This window comes from Gambusia affinis, linkage group LG05 (assembly GCF_019740435.1).
Source record: "Gambusia affinis linkage group LG05, SWU_Gaff_1.0, whole genome shotgun sequence".
NCBI lineage: Eukaryota > Metazoa > Chordata > Actinopteri > Cyprinodontiformes > Poeciliidae > Gambusia > Gambusia affinis.
In genome coordinates this window covers 19,016,384-19,035,925 of record NC_057872.1, presented here as the reverse complement: position 1 = coordinate 19,035,925, position 19,542 = coordinate 19,016,384, and the positions used below count along the sequence as shown (strand labels likewise).

Below are 19,542 nucleotides of genomic sequence, written 5' to 3'. Positions count from 1 at the left end.
GCGTTGATTGGTTGGATCTGGTTGCTAGTCTGGAGCAGCTACAGCCCGTTTCCCGTAAGTGGCAGGAGGCAGATCCAGTAGGAAATCATGGAAACCGAACCAAGCCGAGCGAGGAACCAAGTTCACAGTCACGCCTAAGGCAGACTACGTGCCTGGCATGTACCGTTTTTTCATTGTATGAACTGTTCACAATTTGTTCTGACAGAGCTCCTGCAGATCTCATCCATGTACACTGGAATGTAAAAATTACTCTTTTTCACGTTTGGTAAATTTCCATATGTTTTGTTGTGATTTTATATTATAGAAAAAAGGCCTAATGTAAAAGGAAAATGACATTATTTACTATTGTACACCAAACTCCCTAAAAAAGTGTGTTTATGTGGATTCAGCCACTTTTACTTAGTCATTCCTCTATAAAACGCTATGCAATCAACTACCTAATTTGTCTCTTTTTTCCAAACAGTGTCCACCTCTGCATAATTTTAACTCTGTATAATTGCAGTCATATCTTATGTGAAGGCCTCAGAGGTTTGTGAGATGTCCTTGAGCATGTTCAAGTGTTCGAATGGCTCAGTCAAAGTCCAGACCAAAATTCATTTTAAAATTTGACATAAGACTTGCTGTTCACAGTCATCCAGCTTTAGCTTATTTGCTAAAAAAAAAAAAAAAAAAAAAAAAAAAAAAAAAAAATGGACGCCGTCTTTAGATGTGCAAAGATAAATCCTCTAATATCTGCTATTTCACATGGCAGCCTGTGGTTCCACAAAAAGTTGACTTGGACAGAAGAATACAAATACTAAAAAAAGTTTTCCGATCTTTGTTGAATAAAATTGAAAACCTTTCAGGTGGTATGAATAGTTTTGGAAAGCACTGTTTCTCAGTCAATAAAAAATAGCAAAAAATATTTTAGAAATGGTGAAGGCACACAACTCCACATCAAGGCATTTCCAGGGATCAGATGTTTCTTTATTTCATGAATTTATTTAAATGTTTTGTTCAAGCTCTGTACATAGTTGAAATGTTATTAAGAATGCAAACCTGTCTGCTCCCATGCATACATGGATTCTTTTTTTAAAAATAAAACACTTTTATTTCTTTGGTCATCATATACAAACAATTAGTACCTTACCAAAAATATTTCTCAAAGAAAAGAAATGAAAAAAATTATTAAAATATCTGTGTACACTGAAATCCACAATGTTAGCAAGGCACTTTGTATGTCAGGTAATAAATGAGAGTATAAATGGGGAATGACTCTCAGATCTGTTTTTTTTTTTTATCATTATTCCACATAGTGAAACAAGTGGTGCCTAATTCTGCACTTAGCTGAATTTTTCCAACTTTTTCTTTAGCCAATGCACTGTTATGAACAGCTAACAAAGAGAAATGTCAAAAATAGTTATGTTCCATTTTCAGTAGTAAAATGCACACAGCAGAGAAACTTCCATTCAGGACATTCCTCAACTCCCTGCCACTCTTAGTGTTGTACTCAGACAGCAGCTTTAGCCTTTGTCAGCGTGAGAGCATCTGACAGGTTGCGCTTCTTGACTGTGTCGTTGCTTATGACTTGCAAATGGGAATTGGGCACCCATCCAAAATGCTGGTCCGACAGTCTAATCCCCTGTATCCAATCTGCAGAGAAAAACAACGTAGTGTGATCAAACTGGCACAATAATCTCAATTTACAGTTCTGTGAAGTAGCATTTGCTTGTTTGTGAAACTCTTTGACTGGGATTAAACATTGTTTTAGAAGTTGACAAGGCCTCATTACTCATTACCAACCTGTGGCATCAAGAAGTCACTTAAATAAAACCTGTCTGACAACTCTAAGCAGGCTAAAAGATCTCCAAAAGCAACAGATCAAGTCTGATCTTGAGATACAAAACAACTTACAACTGAAGAGCGAATAGAAATATCTAGAAAGATATTTCCTACATTTTTGGCGAAGATCCAAAGTAATTTTCTTAAATTAAATTTGTTTGAATTTCTGAGAAATTAAAATGTGGAAAAAACAGAAGAATTCTGAAGTTGACCAAATACTTTTTCACAGCACTGTATGCACATATCTTTTCAATACTAAGAAATGCAATTCATCAACACGGGGAAAGAAAGTAATTGTCTTACTGTCTCCGCTGTCCTGGTGAGCCAGAATGATGTCTGCTTTTTCTACAGACATCTCATCCGGCTGCTGAGCAACGTAAGCTCTGATACACTGCATCTGTGCTAAATCTGGAGGAAGAGCAAATAAATAATGTTAAACAATTTATTAAGATTCCAATGAATAACCATGTTTAATTAAAATTGGTCTGTTTTAGGTTTTTCTTGTTTTTGTATTTACGTTTTAAAGCAGGAGAATCTACACCATAACATATCCAGTTTTACTTAACTAACAGACTACTTTAATTATCAGAAAAGCTCACACAAAAGATCCAGGGTTCTAATAGTTTTTTTCACTGTGATACCTAGCAGGTAGAAAGGTAAATGGAAATCTTCCTTTGGGACACAAATACTATGTTTCACAGTATTATTAGCATCTGCACAATTTTAGAATTGCTCCATTGATTTATTTAATTGTTTTGCTTCTGTCTTTTTATTGTCTTTACTTAGTTTAACTCTGCCCACAGTATATTGCAAAACCTGGGTAAAAGTGAATTCCAGTTATGCCTCTGTATTTTTGCTACACTACATATAACATATTGTTGAATGCTAATGAACTCCCTCTGGGCAACGTGCAAATTACTGACACCAACACTCATGAAAAATGGGTGTACCGCATAAAAATGAGCAACTGTTTATCCACTAGAGGACAACAAAATGCAATGTCAGTAACACCGACTGGAGCAAAAGGTTGGATTTTCAATGGCATAATCCAGAATCAAGCACTATTAGTTACTATTATTCTCAATTAAAGTGATGCACAATCTAAGAGGCTTAATTAGTTGAATGTAAATATTTTTAGTTGACGAAGGTACCAGTGGCTCCTTTTGTGTTTGTCAGTAGATTTTATGCCTCTTTTACAATTTGTATCAGCTTGAAAGCTGATACAAAGAAGAGACGGGTTCTTTACATCACAAGTTTCTATATTAATTCATTGTATTTACATTATGATTCATATAAAATATTCTGAAATCACATTTGAAAAAAATTATTTCTTTAAAAAATGTACTACTTCATAAATCTAATTAAATTGGAATATGTGATCCAGTGAGGCTTGTTTGTCTAATCAAAAGTACCTTTTGGAAATAACAACCTTCCTGCTGATATTAAACTAACAAATCTCTACTAAAAATGTTTTATATATTGATCTAATCCCCTAAGAAATCAGTTATTGTGTTTTCATTAGCTGTCAGAAAAAAAACAATCATTCAAATTAGCAGAAAAAAAGGCTTGAAAGTATCAATCTGCATGTAATCAATATATAAAATCTGCTACCGTTAGTGGACTGAGTTTCTGAAATACATAAACTTTTCAAATCTATTGAGATGTACCAGTAATTGATGCATAAATGCAGTTGTTGTGGATAAAACTTACTTTCTGCAGTAGAAAAATCAACTGCAGGGCAACTCCTGGAGAGGGCAGATATCCAGCGTAGCTTATCACTCCTGATTGGGGAAATGTAGTGAATAATGCATAAATGATCAAAGTTTAATGGTGTGAAAACCAAACAGATATCCTCTGTGCAAGCTCTTACTTTGTCTCAGTTCTTAGCAGAAGGGAATTCTGTGATAAGTGTAAGCGGAAGCTGTTCTTCTGCAGGGTCAGGATTTTGAAACGGAAGTCTTCTGTACGCAGTTCCTCCACAGGACAGTGATCGATGACGGTAAACCTTCCCCCTCTGCGAAAGGCAGACGACAAAAATCACACAAGTAAGGCAGTGGAAGAGAAACGACGTGAAAAACTAAACACATGATGAACACAGGCAGCAGATTTGAGAATAACAGGCTACAGTAGATGGTGATGGTGATCAAATTTGATAACAACACAAAATTATCTATTTGCTGACTCACTCTTTTGGTATTGATACTAGCAGGTAGTCATTAAAGAGATGTAAGTAAATCGTTCTCTCTGTTTCCTTTAGAGAGTCTATCAGTTGAGTTATGGGACCTTCTTTCACCAGCCGCCGTTTCTGACTGATGAGAGGAAGAGTCTGAAACATAACCAGGAAATAAAGCAATGGCATCAATTAGTTTCCCATTAAAAGGGCCCTAATCGAAGTTAGTCGGCTGTTATGTGAATTTGCAAAGTATTCATAATGTGTGGCTTGATGCTACAAAATAAAACTTTTTTATGACAAACTGGACCAAGCAAGAAAAACATGTTCAAGAACAACTGAGGAATTTGTGTAGCAGAAGTAAGTAGGTCTTTCTCATGTTAAGTTGCTAACTAGCAAATAAAGTTGAACTCCCAGAAAGAGTAATATAGTTTTCAATGAATTTGCTACAAATGCATTCTGAACTCTATAAAAAGACATTTTGCAGGTAAACGTAAATCATAAAAAATGTATTCAATACTATTTGTTTGTATATATTATTAACTTTTCATTCAGGGTTAAATTCCAATAACATTTGCTAGTTTATTTTTGTAATAAATTCTAGTTAAATATCTTGATTCAAATTTAACCACTATTGTCATTTGTCATCCCAACTGTCCAGCAGAGAATGGTAAGGTTAATTTGTTTTTTGTTTGTTGGTGTTATAAAGGAATAAATCAAATTTGTAAAAAAAAAGGTGTTGGAAGACTTTTGATTAATATGTAGTTAATCAAAAGAAAACTGGTTGGAATTTAACACATTTAACTGAACATATTTTAGCTGTTTAAAATGCGTATTTTCAATCAGAAATACTACAATATAAAAAGAGGCACCAAAACTCGTAGATCTGTCTATGGGTTTATAAATGTAAAAGCTTAGTAAATGGTTGCTCACCTTGCAATCCACAAATTCCACTTTGCCACTTAGCGATACCAAAGACTCGATGGTTTTCATTTCAGCGATGCTGTCGTTACTCTCTTGAATAATCTAAAACAGAAAGAAAAAACAAGGACGTTTGCACTTTTACTTTCTAAAGCTAAATGTAAAGTGTGTAAAGATACTGTGAAGGCAGGGAGTTTTTGTACCCTTTCCAAATATGTTAAAGCTTTAATGGTGTTTTCTGCCTCCACTGTTCCAGGGGTTGTTCTTTTTACAATATTCTACACAGAAAAAGCATATGGATCAGGTAAAAAAAAAAAAAGGTAAAATATTTGGATTAAATGTACCAAATAATCACTGGTGTTTGTTTACCTGGACCAGCAGCTTAATCCTGGTGATCCTTTGGAACGGAAGCACCAAGAAGGAGCGGAGAGGAAGCCTCTGACAAACATGACTCTTCTCCAAGTTGTCCACAATCCGCTTGAATTGAGGATTGTCATTCCTAAACGCAGCACAGAAAAAAATATCATGAGTTAGATTTTATGGGATATCTATCTCAAACAGAAGAAATTAAAAGCCAAACGTTTTACATGAGACTTTGGTATGTGGCATCCTGATATGACTGGTTGGTGAGGTAGGGCACGTAAACCTTTCTGAAGCGTCGACACTGCTGAGCAATAATGTCACACACTGTAAAGTGCAAAACATCAGATTCCACACGCTCTTCCAGCTTTGCTAAAAATCTGAAAAGGATATTATAAAGAAACAACTTTTAGCTTTGTGCTCTCATAATATTTTTTCTCACTAACAACCGGCAGTTACACAATCAATATTATGCACACCTCATTGTTGAATGCACCATTTAACAAGCAGAGATGGATGGACAATTTGATTGACAACATTGTTCAAAAAGTCCAACCTGTGGCTGATGGTCCGAACTTCAGTCAGACGGGAGAACAGCCAGTTCTTGTCCTGAGTTGTCAGCAGCTTCTCTAGCTCTTTATTCTTGACAAAATTTCCAACAACAATGTCCAAACTTCTGCAGTAGGAGGCCTCTGAGGTCACCACTTCAAATCTCACCTTGTATGCAAAAATAAAATAAAACAGGGGAAAACATGGAACTGATTAAAAGAAGTAAATAATTGCTTGTATTTATACAGTTGAAATGACTAATCTAACTTGTTTTTTTAAATATGTACTGGTAAAAGCTGATGCAATCAAATAAATGCAACTCCAAGTAATGCAATGACATCTTCTAGCCAGAGTCACAGCTAATAAAACAGTGGATCAGTTGAAGGGTTATTCTGCAATGTGGCAAGCCAGTATGATTTGTGTGAATTCAGGAGTTTGAGGTGTGGTGCAACAAGTATGAACAAGCACAAGGAAATGAATTCTAAAAAGAAAAGACGCAGCGTCTCCAATTACTGCCAGAGCACAAAAGCAGATTAGAGTGGGAAAAAAATAGATAAATAAACAGCAGGGAGCAAAACAAATCAATCATATTACTATTAATGCATTGCGTTTTCCCAAGAACAATGTTCTTTTTGAAAACATAATGTTGCTTTTATCGAAATGACGTTTAGATCTGGTTGAAACGGCTAGGTTTGGATAGGACATACAGAGGCATCTAAAGCAATTACAGTTTTGTAGATGTTTCTTATTTTCTTTCAGTAATTTGATTCAAAAGGTGAAATAAGAATATTAAATTGGCCTTCTGCAACACCAGTTAATTTGCAGTATTCCCTGTGACTGTGTAAGATACAACATGTAATATATTTATATATATACATGTGATATGTACATTTATGTGTCTGGATTAGAAAATTGCTATTTTCATTGACTTTTTGTAATATTCTGTTATATTTCTTCATTAGCTATGACACACAGTCATCACATTAATCAGGAAAAAAATAGACAGTTGAAATATATAACTGTGTTTATTAATAAATTAGTGACTATTTTAATAGAATTACAAAAAATAGTCACCATAGTATTTTTATAAACAAAACCGAACATCAATTATTCGAATTGTGAGAAAATAAGAATTTTGAGAAATCGACTTACTATTTTGAAAGAGGTCATTCTAGTGTCAAAAATAAAGCTTAGTTTTTCTAATCATAAAATTTAGCTGACCAACTGAAGTGGGCAGGTGAGAAAAATAAGCTTTCTAAGTTAAAGTCCACTGATCAGGCGGTAATTTAATTGAAAGGCAGCTGCTGTATGAGTTAGAAAACTCACATTTTAAACATTTGTCTGGTTTGAATAATAAAAATGACGTGTGAGTCTCAGGAGTCTTTATGAAAAAATGAGAAAGGCTGTTTGGAGTTTCCATTTTCTTGAGTCAGTGGTTTCTTGGAAATTTCCAGAGATTGAAAAGCAAATTACTGTTTGCTAACACAATTCTTATACAACTCCAGATAAAATGTTCACATGCTAAAGAGAATGAAGTGAAAATTAAAGGTTATCAGAAACTATCTACCTAAATGTTGCGAAGCATTTAGGGAGACTCGATAGACTAAAACGACGTCAAACTCCAGAGAATCAGAATTAAGAACTGTTATCTGCTCTACACAAACAGACATGAAGCATCAAATATGTTCCTAATGTGTGGTTAGATATTTACCTCCTGTAGTCGCCTCTGATCTTCTGTGAGCGTCTCCAGCTCAGGGTTGTTACAGACGTTGGGCAGATCCCGCCAAAGTAAGGACGACTGTTTGAGTGAGATGGACAGACTTGGAGAGGAGGCCCTGCGTTCGCTGTGCGATCGGTCCGGAAGAGACAAGGCTTGGGCACTGGTGTGACCACATATTGACTGGGACAGGGAGTGAGGGTGTTGGTAAGCCGGTAAAGGAGGAAGCGGTCTGCGAGCGGGTGGAGGTGAAGGTAAGGGGGAGCGACTGTTTCCCTCGCCCACTGTGAGGGTGTCGGAGCGAGACTGACGCAGAATCTCAATGTTCTGAGTCTCCTCATTGTACTGCTGATAGAGTTGAGGACGATCTGAAGGAAAGAGGGGAAACGTTAGACTGATATAGACAGACACAGATATGCTGAAAGTTATTCAGCCATTTAGCAAATTTAAAGTAATCTTTAAGTTAACCAATTTGATTTCTCTGACTTGAATTAGAAAACAGTGACAGTTATTGGACAAATGTCCTCCTTTCTTCTCCCCCACAATATACCTTTATACACATAATTTATCAAAGATATTGGAAAGAGACCATAGAGACAAATAGCCAAAATAAAACTACACCACAACAAATAATGCTTGGAAAGGTTGAACTAGACTCCTGAGAATCTATGGAGAGTTGACAAATGGACTGACCAACCTCAAAGACTTAAATCTAAATCTATGAGATCTGGAAATACTTTAAGCCCAAACTGTAAACGTTACAAAGTCAGAAAACTCTTTTACTCCTACATATTGGAATGCAAAGTCACAGCCGCAGATGAACACTTGCAGAAACCTGCAGAGGCTTGCAGAAACTCCTTTATATACAGATCAAGCACAAACGCATTCTCGCAAGAGCCATGTGAGCCAGTAGACAGCAAACTGCTTCCATGTCAAATTGCTTACATCAGTTTATAAAGCTGTGTGACCTAAACAGTAAACTAACTGACACACATTTGCCTTTGCTAGCGTATGCGAATGAAAATTTCACACTGACGTGAAGTGATTAAGTGATAAACAGTCAGTGGGTATGGATTTACACAGAAATGAGTCACACTCCCTGAGGGGAAATTCATGACCATGTCATGGTTTCCGTCAATGCAGCCAGATCTGATGTGATCTGCAGTCCTGTCACCTCCCCTGCAATTTACTGTTATCTTAAATTTACTCTATGAACACTTGACAGACAGAAAGTAAACTTTGAAAGTAATTACAGAGCACAGTTTTATTTTCTATATTGTGCTAGACTTATTTTAACAGTGAATAATATGAGTAAAGTAAATGAAATCAAAGCTAAAACTCAAATACTCACTGTAAAAACTTTTCCTATTCCGTGGTCCAAAGGAGTTGAAAGCCTTTCTGTAAGTGAATGGAAGTAAAAGAGAACATGTTAATTCAGCGCATTTAGCCTATAAACACCTGCCTAAAACCTCAGGTACAACAAAACAAACTCAAGGCTTCAGAGATAATTCATGCTAGACTAAAATGATGAGTAACTAAAATTGTTCAATGACTAGTACATTGCTTATATTTTTTGACACAAATAAATTTCAAGAATCATTTAAATGTTGCTAAACTCACCTTAGTTCTTCCTCTCCCCAGCTTTTGCTCCGAAAATCATTATCATCTAGAATAAGAAAGTATACATTTGTAGTGGGATTATAAAGTAACATTTTAAATAATTTAAGTCTGTTTCCAAAATCAAAATGCATAAAACTTGTAATAAATATAAAAAAATGTTAAATAAATTAGATTAAATATAGATTTAGTTGTTTCCAGAGCTCATGCTACTCTTGTGTCTGAGAGGATCCCTGATGATTGCTCCCTTTTAAATCACACTTGTGGTTTTCCCCACCTTGAGTAATTTCAACCCTGTGACATAATTTCCTATTCTGGTAAGCACTCAAGCTCTACGTAGTTCTGAACCTTTGACAATGACAAGATGCAGATAACAACTTCAAGATTATGATTGCCATGACAGGACGTGAATGTCATTCAGACTAGAAAACAGAAGAAATGATAATAAGGTCCGGAGATGACAATGTGCAAATTTTGATTTGAAATTTGGATTAGGATTTGCGTTGCACAAGCAATCACACCTAAGAAATGACAAGAAATAGGAGGTGATTCTGGAGCTTTCTAAAATGATTAATGGATTGGAGTAAATGTTTCTAGTTTGCCCCAGTCAGTATTCTGGTTTTCCTGAGTAAGAAAATATTCTCGTTCTGTGAACTCTTCCAACACCTTCTTCTCCGTTCATGTCAACATGCTCTCTATTTCGTCTGTCTTTGGTTTTACGGATCCCCATTCATCGTAAATGAATTTCAGGACCAGAATCTTGAAAACTGCAGGAGCTCTTCAAAGTCTCTTTTCTTATGTCCACTGTCTTGTCTCCTTCTCTTTCTTCTACTCTTTGCCCATTTTCATCTGGCTCCTCCTGGCTCTCACCTTCTCCAGGGAGAGTCAGGAGGTCAGATTCAGATTTATAACTAAGAATGGGACAGCTTCTAGGCTTGTAGATAGTGTTGCTCACACTTAGATATATATCCATCTCTGCCTGTTTCATCACCTCTTTCTTGTAACTCAGCTAAATCTGCCTTCCTGGCTTCTGTCCTTTGCTCCAAAATGTCATCTTCCTTCCCTATAGCGTTAAACAGTGTGTCTGCGTGTGTGTATGTTACAACATGCATAACTGTAAACTGATCAGCATGCTTGTTGCTTTGGGTCTGCCACATACCTTTAAAATCGAAGTCTTCCTCCTCGTCCTCTTCTTCGTCCAGATCTGGCTCTGATTGTTGATCATCTGTTGTCAGAGTCACAACAGGCAAGTTCACACTCTTCCGCTCAGCCTCTTCTTGATGCTCATCATTCACAGCCTGCTTGACATGCTGGTTTTCTTCTGCCCCCGAATTTGGTTCATCCTCTGTCTGTTCACTAGAGTGTCCCAGGATCTCACGAACTACACTTGTGGCCCATTTAAGGTGAGGGGCATCAGAACGCCGCTTGGTTCGCTCAGGATCCATCCATGTCTTGCTCCTTCGGGTGCGACTGGCCTCCACCTCCTCTGGACTCATTGCGTCAGTGTCTGCCTCATTCAGGAAAGGTTGAATTTGTTCTAAGCTGCTGCAAAGAGGAAGATCACCGCAAGATGCTTGATCCTCTTTTCTGTTATTATTGTCTCTCCATTGTTCTAGGAGCCTTTTGGTCTTTGAGTCTCTTTTCTTTATCCCCATACCAGTGGGCAGTGCTTCCTTTCTCATTATCTCTTCAACTTCTTTGTCTTGAAGGTTCACAGGTGCTGTATAGCCATCTCCACTTGGGTCTCCTGAAGTGAGGCTCTCTCCCCTTGGTGTGTTTGGTTGCCGATTCCTTCTGCTTGGTGTCGGGTAGTTCTGAGGTTTGTGTGTATCCTCATCACTTCTCCACTGATGATCTTCTATATTTGTGTCATATATTTCCACCCCTCCCTCTTCATCTTGTGACAGTGACACCTCATGGGTTTCTAACTGGGAAACAGTTTGCCCAACTGCACCGAAGATTGACTTATTTTCTCTCCCTTGTTGCTCTGCATTAATCACTTCCTCATCCCCTGCTACAGAGATTTCTTCTCTTTTGTTCGAGTTTCTAGGTTCACTAAATTTCTCCCGCCTCCTAAATCTCTGCTCCATCTCATGCCCATCAACTACCCCACTGGACAGCAACACATTGCTGGACTCTGAAGACAGCATTTTGTCTCTGTTTGGATTGCAGCTGTTGACACTCCCTCCTCTACTCCCAGAACAGCTCCCACCTTCTTCCTCTGTGTCACTATTGCTATTTAACAAATTTTCTCCCTGAATATCCATTCTCCAGCTTCCCTCAGTCCCTCTACCCCTGTTGGACAGCGGCTCCTTGTCTTCACTAAAATTGTCTCTCCAGTCTTCCCCATCCTCATCTCCATCTACACTCAACCCCTCAGAGTCCACATTGAGTCCTCTTGTTTCTAAATACCTTTCTCTACTCTGGGTCATGTTTCTCTCATCAGGATCCCCTTGTAATTGCCACACATCTCTTTCCCCTTCTTCCTGTGACTTTATTTCCCTTTCGTCTATTCTCCTCCCCTCTTTTTGCCTTGGTTGTGATATGTCCCTTTGTGGTTCTAACCACATCCGTTTCTTGTCTGTACCACAAGATGTGCTTTCATTTCTGTCAAACCTCTCACCTCCTACAATTTGCCTTTGTCTTTTCTCACCCATTTGCCCTGTATCTATTTGGGGTTCTTTTCCAACACTGCCTTCTCTTCTTTGTTCTCTCTCAGAATCTCTTATGTACCTCATATCACTATCCCCCTGGCCTCTCCACTCTCCACTGCTTTGGCCTTGTGATGTTACTCGAGGAGAAGAATCACTCAAGGATCTGTCGCTTATGCCTTTCCTTCCATCTTCCTGCCTTTTATTTCTTTCTCTGTCTCGTCTCTCACTTCTACATTGATCATCCTCCGTCCTGCCATCACTTCTGATCGGTGGCCTTCTTTCCCCCTCTCGGTCTGCTGGTCTCATTTCTGTTCTGACATCTCTGTCCCGTTCCCAGTAATTATTTTCTCTCCTCTTATGTCTTTCTTCACTATATCTCTCCTGGTTTCCCCCTCGATCCTTTCCCCGTGCTCTTCTGCTCCTGTAGAACATCTCATTCCTGCTGAAAGGGGTCTTCTGCTCTATATCGTTGTCCCTCATCTTTTCCCTTCTCCCCAACTCTCTCGCATCAATATCTCCTTCATTTCTGGCATCCTTTCTTGCTGTTCTCTCCATCCTTTCTGTGTGCATTTTTCTTTCTGGTCTCCTTTGTGGAGAACACCTTTCAGAATCCTTTGTATCCATGACATCTCTGAACTGTCTCTCTTTCTCTTTTTCCCTATCTCTCCTATCCCATGAATCATCCACTTCTCCTTTCCTGTCTTGAAACTCAACACCAGATACTTTATATCTTTCTCTCTTTTGTGTTCTGACATCTTCTGATGGTCTTCTTCCCTCTTCTATTGCCCTTCTTTGGATATCATCTCTTTCTCTGTCCTGGCGCACAGATCTTTCCATTTCCCAGTCCTCCATCTGTTCTCTTCTGGGTCTATCCCTCTGCCTCATTTCTCCTTCTGCCATCTTTCTTGTGACAGGATCTCTGTCTCCCTTTCTCTCTCTGGGAAACGTATCACCTTTCTTTGTCCCTGTTTTTACATCTTGCTCAGTCTGAGTCCTCTCTACATTTGACAGCAGCCTGCAATGCTTGTCTCTGCCATCGGCTTGCCTTCGTTCTCCATCTCTCCACTCTTTTTCTCCATCTCTGACATGGGGAGGTCTGCCTCTGTCCATTGTTCGCTCCAGGCCGACCATTTCTTCATCCCTCATTTTATGAATTTCGCTCTCCTTCTTCCTGTTTTTTTTTTGATTGTTGTCTCGCCGATGGAAGATGCCTTTCATTCCTGACAGAGGACTTGGATCCCGAGAGACCTTTCCACTAGGGAGAAGTCTGTCCATTGTTGTTAGGTTAGAAATTGTGTCACCGGTGTTAAAGATGGCCGTTTTTGGTCTCCATTGCACCAAATGTGAAGAGCCTAGAACAAGGTAGTAGTTGTAAGTTAAATTTTTACAATTTGCATTACTACTGCAGATTAAATACCTAAGTACAGGTCAAGTCAAGAACAGACATAAGTACTTTAAATCCTTTACAATTATTTTTCAGTCCACTGAAATGTTGCTTTAATTTGGTTACTGTTTAAATAAAATAAAACGCTGCATTCTTATTTTTCTTTAAATTTTTGCACTTCTACTTGAAGTTAAAAATCATTTAACAATCAACTTAAACGAGAAAGTGAGGAGTGAGAGGGAGGACAGCCTTTAACAGTTCAGTAAGAATGCAGCACGGACCTGCAAAAAATGCAGCATACCACAAGAAGCCTTTCAGAGAGCAGAGGCCTGTGACACATAGGCAAGGCATGTAGTCCTCAAACTAAAAATGAATTAGGTCTCAAATCGGGCTTCAAATTAGAGAAATAAAGAAATAAAGAACTACATTAGAGTAACTCACCTGAAATGTGCCTTACGAAGATGTGGTCTACCCCCTCTACTCCAGCTCAACTCAAACGCACTGGATTGCTCAACATATTAGTTCCTTGTGCTGACATTATCCGGACGACAGAGCAAATGGCAAACTTGTTTTTCCAAATACGTCTGAACAACTTTTTAGTCTTTTTTGTTTCCTCCTCACTTGTTTTTACTCTTCTGAAAGGTTCATGTTTACGCCCGAATTCTCCTTGCTTTTCCCCTCTTGCTGCCTGTCTCTGTCTCTCCCCCCACTTCTCCTCCTTCCTCAAATTCCCAAACAAGTCTCAACAGATTGACACTTATCTCTTCCCTCCTCTTTGTCTCTGTCCTGTCCTTACAGTTGTAGCGGCATTCCGCAAGTAGATCTTTCACAAGCAAAAGTCCCTCTTAGTGTGTCCACTACTACTGTCCCCTGTGCGTATGGACCCCCACCTTCAGCAACAAAACAAAACAAACCCACAAAAACAAGTCCTCTCTTCTGCTTCACTCTTCTTCCACAGAACACAGGAAGTACACCTCCTTGGCGTGTCTCAGTGATTGGTAGAAATGAAGTGGCTGGGTGTGTCTCCTCAACATGCATAGTCAAGGTAAGGGTTGTGATAACACAAGGAGGGCTGGGGGGAGGGTAGGAAGAAAGTGAAAAGTGAAAAAATACACACTCTGCCAAAAAACCTGTGGAAGACCGGAAGAGAAAAAGAAAAAAAATCCCTACATTTTCTCCAGAGATTGAGCCTGATGAAGAGAAAAGGAAACAAAACCATTTTTTCATTTTGCTTTGTAAAAAATAACAGATTAAGCAATCACAGAGGAAGAAGGGAGGGGCCACACACAAGGGTGACAGTAAATGATTTGTGTAATAATGGCTGCTGTGATTATGCAGCCATGTAACTTAGACTTGAAGTGCCTAACTGCAGTAATGACAATATGACCAAAAAGTGATTTGCTTCAATTTTGTTGGTGTCAGGTTTGGTTTTTCCACATAGTTCATGCAAAAACCATTTGACCTCATTTTTCACATTTCTTGCCAATTCTTTGCCATATAAAGGAAAAATTAACTGGAATGGATGGAAAACTGCAATTTTTGAGTACAAGACTCCTCCTCGAATTATCACTTGGCCATTCAAAAACATGACAATGCCGTTATTCACCCATTCCATTTCAGCTCCTGCTATATGTTTAGGATCACTGTCTTGCTAGAAAATGACCTGAAGTCACGATCAGGGTTTCTCCCAGGATTGCATTGTAGTCAACTCCATCAATCTTTTCACTAACTCTGACCAACTCTTGTTTTATCTGACAAGACAAAACAACCACACAGCATGTTTTCACTGCCTTTGATACACTTTGGCTCAGTTTTTTTATGAACATAAAGCTTTGCATGTAGGCCTGAAACTACAGTTTTGATCTATCAGGCCGGAAAACCTTCTTCCATATGATTGCTATGAAGCTATATATTCCCACATGGCTTGTGGAAAACAGCAAATCATTGTCACTTAATAATTTAAGATTTTTTTCCCCAGCCACATAACCTTATTCATCCATTTCATAATTAAGCACTACTATGTGTTGAGTTCATCCATCTATCCATCCATCCATCTTCTCCCACTTATCCGAGGTCAGGTTGTGGGCGTAGCAGCTTCAGAAGGGAGGCTCAGACTTCCCTTTCCCCAGCCACTTCTTCCAGCTCTTCCAGGGGAATCCCAAGGTGTTCCCAGGCCAGCCGAGAGACATAGTCCCTCCAGCCTGTCCTGGGTCTTCCCCTGGGCCTCCTCCCGGTGGGACGTGCCCGGAACACCTCACCAGGGAGGCGTCCAGGAGGCATCCTAACCAGATGCCCGAGCCACCTCAACTGGCTCCTCTCGACGTGAAGAAGCAGTGGCTCTACTTTGAGTCCATCCCGGATGACTGAGCTTCTCACCCCATCTCTAAGGGAGAGCCCAGCCACCCTACGGAGAAAACCCATTTCGGCCGCTTGTATCCACGATCTCGTTCTTTCGGTCATGACCCAAAGCTCATGACCATAGATGAGGGTGGGAACATAGATCGACCAGTAAATCGAGAACTTTGCTTTTTGGCTCAGCTCTCTCTTCACCACGACGGACCGGTACAGTCTTGACGGCAGACGCTGCACCAATCCGCCTGCAAATCTCCCGCTCCTTTCTTCCCTCATTCGTGAACAAGAGCCCGAGATACTTGAACTCCTCCACTTGGGGCAGGACACCCCCACCCCGACCCGGAGAAGGCACTCTATCCTTTTCCAGCTCAAGACCATGTCCTCGGATCTGGAGGCACTGATCGCCATCCCAGCCACTTCACACTCGTCTGCGAACCGCTCCAGCAAGAGCTGCAGATCACGTCCTGATGAAGCCAAAAGGACCACGTCATCTGCAAAAAGCAGAGATGCGATCCTAAGGCCACGAAAACGGATCCCCTCAACAACTTGGCTGTGCCTAGAAATTCTGTCCATAAAAGTAATGAACAGAATCGGCGACAAAGGGCAGCCCTGGCGGAGTCCAACTCTCACCGGAAATGAGCCCGACTTACTGCCAGCAATGAGGATCAGACTCCGACACCGGTCATACAGGGACCTGACAGTCCGTATCAAGGAGCCCGGTACCCCATACTCCCAGAGAACCCCCCACAGGGCTCCCCAAGGGACACGGTCAAATGCCTTCTCCAAGTCCACAAAACACATCTAGACTGGTTGGGCGAACTCCCATGCACCCTCCAGGACCCTGCTGAGGGTTCCACGACCAGGACGAAAACCACACTGGTCTTCCTGAATCCGAGGTTCGACTATCCGACGGACCCTCCTCTCCAGGACCCCTGAATAGACCTTGCCAGGGAGGCTTAAGAGTGTGACCCCCCTATAATTGGAGCACACCCTCCGGTCCCCTTTTTGAACAGGGGGACCACCATCCCAGTCTGCCAATCCAGGGGAACTTCCCCAGATGTCCATGCGATATTGCAGAGCCGTATCAGCCAACACAACCCTACAACATCCAGAGCCTTAAGGAACTCCGGGCAGATCTCATCCACCCCTGGGGCCCTGCCACCGAGGAGCTTTTTAACCACCTCGGTGACCTTGTCCCCAGAGATTAGAGAGCCCAACCCAGAGTCCCCAGACTCAGCTTCCTCAATGGAAGTATCAAGTGTAGTATCTGTGTGTGTGTGTGTGTTTGTGTTGAGTTATTACACAAAATCTTCCTAAAACACAAACATGATTGGTTGTAAAGTAATAAAAAAGTTCAAAAATAACTACAATAAATATTTTTGAAAGGAACAATATTTGCAATAAACACTTTTTTTTTTATGTCAAACAAAGTTCAAAGTCCAACGTAATAATTTACATACTATACATTTTCACACTTCAGCACAGTTATACAGTTCAACAGCTGATTCAATATTACGGTTTTCTGTGGACCAGTTTATGGCGCTGCTGTATTGCATTGTATTTCTCATAGGGGAATTTCTTAAGCTTTGTGCAGATTTACCTTCATTCCCATCAGCCAAATGTGTTCAATACCTTGCTCAATATTATAGGGTTTAAAATTGACAAAATCAAATTAAATAAATGCTAATTTTAATGAAATTGTAATAGATGTATCAAAAATGTCTGCAGTAAATTAAATAATTCAAAACTGTACTTTCCAATAATTAGTTAATGTTTGAATTATGTAGCTATTCTCATACTTAATTATATGTTTATTCCTAAATCCATTATCTGTTCCAACTTAATCTTGCAGGGTCGTGGTGCATATTTATTGCAGTCTTTGGAGGAGATGCAGGTTACACCTTGGACAGGTCAGGGTTAGTCCATCATAGAGCAACACGGTGACACACAAGACAAACACATCTACACACACACACACACACCCGTACTTAAAGGCAATTTAAATAGTTCAATTAACCTCAATTAACAGTCATGTTTATAGATTGTGGGAGGAAGTCAGCTATTTAAAGGCCACATATATTTATCCGACTTACAAATGAAATATGTTGCTTATATGTATAACCTCCATTTTCTACATGAATGTGACACACTTACCCGGAGTGAGCCAAAATAAAGTGTCTGGAAATTATTTACTGTCCACCTATTTACCTTTTTTTTTTATTTAATCATACAAAGTTCAGTTTTATTTGGACAAAGGACAACAATAAGAGTATGGCACAATGCTATCAGTGGAAGGTCTGCTTATCTCCTCTGTAATCTTGTCATTTCTGGGTGCATGACGGGATCAGAAATAGGCGGCTATTGTTTCCACCTGATTGAAATACAAACAGGTTAAAAGGTGGGCCTTTGGCTGAGATTTATGCTGATAAGTGGGAATCAGGAGGTACAGCTAACTAAAAAACAAGCTTTGTTTTTAACTTTGCTGACACAATGAAAAAATGCTGAGGCAACTGGAAACAGTAAACTGCTCATACTGGTATCGGCTTTGAAAAGCTTAAAAGTACATTTCTCAAGTTGTTATTCACATACATAGAGCCTTTTATAAGTATTCTAGACGAGACCTGCCTGTTGTGTTGCTTGCTGTTTGTTCACTAATGTTCTCTAATAACCATCTGAGGCTGTGAAGAGATATGTGTCACTTGGTTTTCTTCTGTGTTTCTGATTATTTCTTGATTTGCTATTGTTAGAAAAGGTCTTGATGCATTCTATTTCTGGTTATTGCCATTAGTGTTGGGAATATTTGTTCATTCTTGGGAGTTAATTTATTGGTTTATTCTCATGATTATTTTTTTAGATCAGTGTTAGTCCCTTTCCCCCTGGTTTGTAGTTTATTTGTGTCTAGTTTGTCTTATTATTTGCCTTCCCTCAGTCTACCCACTGTTCCCCCTCTTGTATATCTGTCACTAATTCCCAGTTTAAAACTCTGCATTCAGTGTAATTGCACTCTTGCCTCGGTATATATCAAGTCACTGTCATTGGTCTTTGCAGATCCACCTGCTCCAGCCTGTTTCTGGTTTGTTTTGAAAGTTTTTATTTTTTGTTTTATTATCTTCAGCTCACGTTTTGTATTTTGAAATTTTTGACTTTGTTTATGTATGCTTGTTTTCTTCTTTTTTTTGGTCCACTTCTGTTTCCATTTGGGTCTTCTCATTTGTCTCATTTGTGACAGAGGACTTCAGTTGGATTTACAATGAGAATAAAGTACCTTTGAACTCTTTGCTGATTAGGTGATTTCTGACAATTGCTTGACACAAGATTTTTTACAAGGAGGTTAACTGTAAATTTATGCAACACTTGGCATCTGTATGAAGTTTGAAAATACGCCAATCAATTTCCTTATCTGTCACTATTATGCACCGGTTTGTGTCTGTTAATCATAAAAAGAATCAAAACAATTTCCCAATACATATGTAGCCTATTTTGGATCAAAAATACCAAAAACGTGCTGCATCTGTGTATAAATATCCTACCTAGAGATGTTTTTAGTGCAGTTTTTTTCCAATTCATTTCCTACTTATTATTGTTTGTTCATTACATTTTGAAATCTTGACTGATGGATAGTGGGGTCAATTTCAAGTAATGTACCTAAAATACTTTACAATATTGTAATCTGATATTGTAAGCTTACAATATCAGAACATATTTAACGAGATGATGGAATGATTGAAAAACTATAGAAATGTGCTGAATTGTATATGTGAACATATTAAGTCAATATTCACAGTATAGTGACCACCCTCAAAAATGGCTGACAGCGGAGCACAGGTGGTGCGGGAACACATTTTGCAGTAGAATTTGACTCGATACATTACCTGGTTTTGTAGGAGAAAAAGACAACAAGCCAGAAACGTTTTTTTTTCTGAAGTTTTTTTTTCTTCACTTCCGCTCACCTGTCGCTCTCCCCTGTCAGCTGATGTGAGTGTAAGAGGACTCAGCC

General features: G+C 39.2%; 1 protein-coding gene across 1 annotated transcript; it reads right to left on the bottom strand.

The window, feature by feature from the left end:
* Nucleotides 1–948: 948 nt before the first annotated feature.
* Nucleotides 949–19,513, bottom strand: arhgef5 (Rho guanine nucleotide exchange factor (GEF) 5). Its single transcript, XM_044116940.1, has 16 exons — nucleotides 19,418–19,513; nucleotides 13,635–14,383; nucleotides 10,315–13,161; nucleotides 9,159–9,204; nucleotides 8,890–8,936; nucleotides 7,533–7,906; nucleotides 5,829–5,989; nucleotides 5,500–5,652; nucleotides 5,282–5,411; nucleotides 5,116–5,190; nucleotides 4,925–5,017; nucleotides 4,008–4,147; nucleotides 3,692–3,835; nucleotides 3,532–3,602; nucleotides 2,125–2,229; nucleotides 949–1,632 (listed from the first exon to the last, which is right to left on the bottom strand). Exons 3-16 carry the CDS (start codon nucleotides 13,082–13,084, stop codon nucleotides 1,490–1,492), a joined length of 4,452 nt encoding a protein of 1,483 aa, XP_043972875.1. The 5' UTR covers nucleotides 13,085–13,161; nucleotides 13,635–14,383; nucleotides 19,418–19,513; the 3' UTR covers nucleotides 949–1,489.
* Between the last annotated feature and the right edge of the window lie 29 nt (nucleotides 19,514–19,542).